The 6,770-nt window shown below is 44.3% G+C and overlaps 1 protein-coding gene across 2 annotated transcripts; it reads left to right on the plus strand.

Moving 5' to 3' along the window:
* Nucleotides 1-831: 831 nt before the first annotated feature.
* Nucleotides 832-6,543, plus strand: LOC131942824 (uncharacterized). 2 transcript variants are annotated; one of them, XM_059302763.1, is made up of 5 exons: nucleotides 832-898; nucleotides 1,466-1,544; nucleotides 2,274-2,411; nucleotides 3,946-4,125; nucleotides 6,365-6,543. In XM_059302763.1, exons 2-5 carry the CDS (start codon nucleotides 1,497-1,499, stop codon nucleotides 6,503-6,505), a joined length of 507 nt encoding a protein of 168 aa, XP_059158746.1. In that variant the 5' UTR covers nucleotides 832-898; nucleotides 1,466-1,496; the 3' UTR covers nucleotides 6,506-6,543. The 2 variants fall into 2 exon arrangements, with proteins under 2 accessions (XP_059158746.1, XP_059158747.1); XM_059302764.1 differs by having other exon boundaries at nucleotides 848-965.
* The last annotated feature ends 227 nt before the right edge of the window (nucleotides 6,544-6,770 follow it).

Below are 6,770 nucleotides of genomic sequence, written 5' to 3' on the forward strand. Positions count from 1 at the left end.
CCCGGCATTAACACCGAAAACAGTTTTGCGACATGGATATGATCTCATGTCTCTCTCTTAGCGGCGGTACACTCAACCTCTCAACCAGCTAGTTGAGACAAATGGCAGGTTTTATATAATCATTGGACCCAGCGGTGTGGTTTCTAGTTTTTTAAAAAAAGCTCATCAAATAGCTTTTATAATTCGATATAAACGTGTTTTTTTTTTTTTTTTTCTAAATTTAGAACCACTCTAAACTATTGGAAAACTTTTAAAAGATAACGAGAAATTTGGAACAGCTGTTACAGTGCTAAATTACTTAACTCGTTAAGTTAATCGGCTCATTAGTTTTCACTGGCCTCAACAGGGAGCCGGACACTTGCCTTCTGTACTTTATTTATGAATTTTTTTTTTCAAAGGGTCAAGTTTGAAACTAATAGTTTGGTAGAAAAATAGCGAAATTTTGATTGCAAGTTTCCATTAATTACTGACCCATTTAGCAGGAGGAATCAAGATTCTACAAATTTAAATTAAAGTCTTAGAAATAAATGAAATATTTATTTGTATCCAAACAATGACGCACAGTTTTTGCAAGTAGTGGCTAGTTTTTCATGAGGTGGAAGCTAAACCAGAGTTTCTTCCAGGCATCTCTTCGAACGAGATGGAATTTATATAGTAAACATATACTTTTACTAGTGTCCGACCCCCGGGAAAATATCAAGTCCCCCCATCTCCCCCGGAGAAAAAAGTCTGGAACTAACACTGAACTAAACGCTTTCAAACTTTATGTTCTGCACAAAACAGCACCGTAGCTAAACGTAACCGTTGCTAGGGTTACCATGTAAACAAGCTTGAAACTTTGATTGAAACAATTTTTACTGCAAGCGACAGTCAAAAGTCTTTCTCAAGAAAATTAACGGTAACCTTTTCTAGAACTTACATCGCACATCTACTGGTGCAGATAATAACTTATTAAATCGTTCCAGGTTAGAAATCTAGAAAAGAACAGAATATACGTTACATTATAACCTAGATCTACATCTAGCTAGATCTATCTAGATCTAGATCTAGAATCCAGACTCTAGTAGAGATAGAGTCTAGATCTAGGTTTATAAAATTAATGATAGGATACCATCTTCTATTGTAGATGGGATAAGTAAATATTAAGGTTCGATATAAATTATAGAATCTTGACAATTTTATAGTCTCTAGTTGGTCTTACACAGTTGTTGATTCGTATAAGTCAGTTTTTAAACTGATTGTTATATATTTGGTTATAAGTTATGTTTTCACGATCTGTTAGGGTTAGTTACGGTATGTTTCGGTTAGTTATGGTATGTTTTAGTATGGTACTGTATGTTACGATATGTTACGGTATGTTACTGCATGTTACGATATGTTACGTTAGTTACGGTTTGTTACGTTTTGTTACGGTTTACTACGGTTAGTTACTGCATGTTACAGTTAGTTACGGTTTCTCCAGCAGGTGTTACAGGTCCAGCTTGTAACTAGCAGCCATGACAGACTCGGACGATGAACAGGATCACGAGCCAGATGAGAGATTTGTAAGTTGTGTCTGGTGGTACGGCCAACATCTTGACCACATGTCAACATCTTGACCACATGTCAACATCTTGACCACATGTCTACATCTTGACCACATATCTACATCTTGACCACATGTCTACATCTTGACCACATGTCTACATCTTGACCACATGTCTACATCTTGACCTCATGTCTACATCTTGACCACATGTCTACATCTTGACCACATGTCTACATCTTGACCACATGTCTACATCTTGACCTCATGTCTACATCTTGACCACATGTCTACATCTTGACCTCATGTCTACATCTTGACCACATGTCTACATCTTGACCACATGTCTACATCTTGACCACATGTCTACATCTTGACCACATGTCAACATCTTGACCACATGCTCACATCTCGACCACATATCTACAATTTGACCACATGCCTACATCTTGACCACATGTCTACATCTTGACCACATGTTCACATCTTGACATCATACCCACATCTTGTCCACATGTCTACAACTTGGCCAGTTGTCCATAACTTGATCACATATCATTCTTATTTTTCTTCGTTCTTAATGTTCTAATGTTGGAAGAGATTCCCTCCAACACAAGTATTACGTGTCAACTTGTTAATCGCCCAACTGTCTTTAACTTGACCACGTGTCCACATCTTAACCACATCTTGACCACAGTGTGACCATAACTTGACCACATCTAGACCACACGTCTCCACATCTCCACAGACTTTCTTCTGTGAGATGAGTATGCAGGAGTTCGCCTTTGGTGTCGGCGCTATCGGCGTCAATGGCCTGTGTCTGGGGATGATGCTCAACATTCCGACCTTGACCCTCCACAACCTCATGTACAAGGTCGCGCCTAAGGTAGGATCCGAACCCAAACCTGACCATCCAATCACTTGTGCAGTAACATGTGTGCTCCACAGCTCTCACGAAAGTCACAGCGTCGCGTCTTTTTTACGTTTTGTTTTTAGTTTACAAAAGTCATCTATCTTAGAACTCAACTGTCGTATCAAATCATCCAATCACTCACCCATCCTTTTCAATCACTCACCCATCCTTTTCAATCACTCACCCATCTAACAATGTTTCCTCTAAGGGGAAAAGCTAGTGTTCAAAATGTATTTTCCGTGCGCGGTGTTCTAAAAGTCTTATACAGGGATATATTTATTTTACAAAATCACTGCGCGGCAGCTCAAAACTACTGCGCGGCCGCGCACCCGCGCAGCTTAGAGGGAACATTGCCATCTAATCACTCACCCATCCAATCACTCACCCATCCAATCACTCGCACATCCAATCACTCACCCATCCAATCACTCACCCATCCAATTACTCACCCATCCAATCACTCACCCATCCAATCACTCACCCATCCAATCACTCACCCATCCAATCACTCACCCGCCCACCCAATCACTCACCCATCCAATCACTCACCCATCCAATCACTCACCCGCCCACCCAATCACTCACCCATCCAATCACTCACCCATCCAATCACTCACCCGCCCACCCAATCACTCACCCATCCAATCACTCACCCATCCAATCACTCACATATCCAATCACTCACCCATCCAATCACTCACCCATCCAATCACTCACCCATCCTATCACTCACCCATCAATCACTAGCCCATCCAATCACTCACCTACCCAATCACTCACCTATCCAATCACTCACCGATCCAATCACTCACCCAGCCAATCACTCACTCATCCAATCACTCACCCATCCAATCACTCAATCATCCAATCACTCACCCATCCAATCACTCAATCATCCAATCACTCACCCATCCAATCACTCACCCATCCAATCACTCACCCATCCTATCACTCACCCATCAATCACTAGCCCATCCAATCACTCACCTACCCAATCACTCACCTATCCAATCACTCACCGATCCAATCACTCACCCACCCAATCACTCAATCATCCAAACACTCATCCATCCAATCACTCATCCATCCAATCACTCACCCAGCCAATCACTCACTCATCCAATCACTCACCCATCCAATCACTCACCCATCCAATCACTCACCCATTTAACTACTCACACATCCACTCACTCACCCACCCAATCACTCACCCATCCATTCACTCACCCATCCAATCACTCACCCACCCAATCACTCACCCATCCAATCACTCACCCATCCAATCACTCACCCATCCAATCACTCACCCATCCAATCACTCACCCATCCAATCACTCACCCATCCAATCACTCACCCATCCAATCACTCACCCATCCAATCACTCACCCATCCAATCACTCACCCATCCAATCACTCACCCATCCAATCACTCACCCATCCAATCACTCACCAACCCAAACGTCTGTGTTCTTGAACTGACCATGACCTCTGACCTCTCACCCCCAGGGTATCCTCCAGGCCGACACGACTGACCAGGAGAGGATTGGGGTGGCCAAGGCCATCATCGATTACTGGTACAACATGACCGAGACCTGGAAACCAAAGCTCAGGTTCAAGTGTCTCTATGACGCCTTCATGACACTCAGGGAACTCAAGATAGCTGAGCAGCTCAAGCAGAAGTTTGAGGTGAGGGCAGGGCAGACAGTCGCTTTACACACTGAGGTGAGGGCAGTACAGGGCAGACAGTCACTTTACACACTGAGGTGAGGGCAGACAGTCGCTTTACACACTGAGGTGAGGGCAGACAGTCGCTTTACACACTGAGGTGAGGGCAGACAGTCGCTTTACACACTGAGGTGAGGGCAGTAAAGGGCAGACAGTCGCTTTACACACTGAGGTGAGGGCAGACAGTCGCTTTACACACTGAGGTGAGGGCAGACAGTCGCTTTACAGCTTTACACACTGAGGTGAGGGCAGTACATGGCAGACAGTCGCTTTACACGCTGAGGTGAGGGCAGACAGTCACTTTACACACTGGGGTGAGGGCAGACAGTCGCTTTACACACTGAGTTGAGGGCAGACAGTCGCTTTACACGCTGAGGTGAGGGCAGACAGTCACTTTACACACTGAGGTGAGGGCAAACAGTCGCTTTACACACTGAGGTGAGGGCAGTACAGGGCAGACAGTCACTTTACACATTGAGGTGAGGGCAGTACAGGGCAGACAGTCACTTTACACACTGAGGTGAGGGCAGTACAGGGTAGACAGTCACTTTACACACTGAGGTGAGGGTAGTACAGGGCAGACAGTCACTTTACACATTGAGGTGAGGGCAGACAGTCACTTTACACACTGAGGTGAGGGCAGTACAGGGCAGACAGTCACTTTACACACTAAGGTGAGGGCAGTACTGGGCAGACAGTCACTTTACACACTGAGGTGAGGGCAGTACAGGGCAGACAGTCACTTTACACACTGAGGTGAGGGCAGTACAGGGCAGACAGTCACTTTACACATTGAGGTGAGGGCAGTACAGGGCAGACAGTCACTTTACACACTAAGGTGAGGGCAGTACTGGGCAGACAGTCACTTTACACACTGAGGTGAGGGCAGTACTGGGCAGACAGTCACTTTACACACTGAGGTGAGGGCAGTACAGGGCAGACAGTCACTTTACACACTGAGGTGAGGGCAGTACAGGGCAGACAGTCACTTTACACATTGAGGTGAGGGCAGTACAGGGCAGACAGTCACTTTACACATTGAGGTGAGGGCAGTACAGGGCAGACAGTCACTTTAGTAGCCTCCGCACCGGGTGACACCATTCATGGAGGTGACACCATCAATTAAAGCTTTGATCATACTTAAGGATATTCGGACATTCATGTTTCATGTGTGTGTGGGGGCGTGGGGGTGTGTTATAACTAAATAACAAGTTTACGTCCATATTTACGTCCATTTACGCTGATATAAAGTCGTTTGAGGATGGTACCGTGAGTTACCACAACGGGTATCACCCGACTTAGTGACGTCACTGATTAGTTTTACGCTTGACTAGTACTGAGGTCTTGCCTAGCCTAATCAACAGAAATAATTTAAGCCCTTCAGTCAGTTGTACGGTCTTTGGTTACCTTTGATGTGAAGATTCTAATGGTAGCTAATGGTAGTGCCACTTGAATCATTTACAATCGTCGGAGTAATATAAAGGGAAATAACTGCACAAATGCTTACGTATTTTTATTTTCATAATTCGCTCCCTTTTAAAATGTTTTTTAAAAAACTCAGAAGCGTTATTTTCTTGCTATAAGAATGACAGAAATCAAATAAACGGGCATACAGCAGAAGGTAAAAAAATAAAATCAAGTCTGAATCTACATTTTTCCTTTAGTAACTAGAACAAAAAGAATTTAATAATTTTGGATCACAAGTAAAATGTCAACTAGTCTGAAGACAGTTAACAGGTGGCAGCTTCTGCAGGAGCTTCAGTGAAAGTAAATGAACTTAAAGCCCAAACTGCCAAACACTCCATCTATTAGGGGTCGTCCATAAATGAAGTCACACTTGTAGGGGGAGAGGGGTCCATAATTTTGTGACGGTGTGTGGTGAGAGGAAGTGGGGTGGTAATTGAAATTGGAATTATTAAAATACTCTGTTTTAAGAAAAATTCAACTGCAATTTTGAGGGTGGTTGTAGGCTGAGATTTGACGTGATTTTAGGGGGGGGGGGGGGTCTGGCTCTTTGTGACGATGTGTGACGTGGGAGGGGGGAGGTAAAATCGTCAAAAAAGGCCTGACGTCACTTATGGATGACCCCTTAGAACAAACATTGTTAAACTAAATGTATTTCTCGCCTATAATCACCTTGCTTAGATTCAGAAGGCTTTAAATATTATCGTTGAATGTGTTCCATTTTTCTTGTGTGTAGGCCAACCAACCCATCTCGCTTGAGATCTTTCACACGTTTGATCTGGGCAGGCTCGGTCGTTACATCCCTCCAGCGGTCGATGAGGACTTCGAGGGAGGGGAGCAGGAGGAGGAGGAAGAGGAGGATGAACCGGAGGATTAAGAGGATTAAAAGCTTGTTGAAAGCGAGAGAGACGAGAGAGGGAGGCGAGAGAGAGGGAGAGACGAGAGAGAGGGAGAGACGAGAGAGAGGGAGAGAAATAGAGAGACCATTAAAAGCTTGTTGAAAGCGAGAGAGATGAGAAAGAGGGGGAGAAATAAAGAGGACATTAAAAGCTTGCTGAACACAGAGAGACGAGAGAGACAGGGAGAGAGAGGGCATTAAAAGTTTGTTGAAAGCGAGAGAGACGAGGGAGAGGGGGAGAAAT

The sequence above is a fragment of the Physella acuta genome, unplaced genomic scaffold (genome assembly GCF_028476545.2).
Source record: "Physella acuta isolate Inbredline_101_S28 unplaced genomic scaffold, ASM2847654v3 ptg000428l, whole genome shotgun sequence".
Lineage (NCBI taxonomy): Eukaryota > Metazoa > Mollusca > Gastropoda > Physidae > Physella > Physella acuta.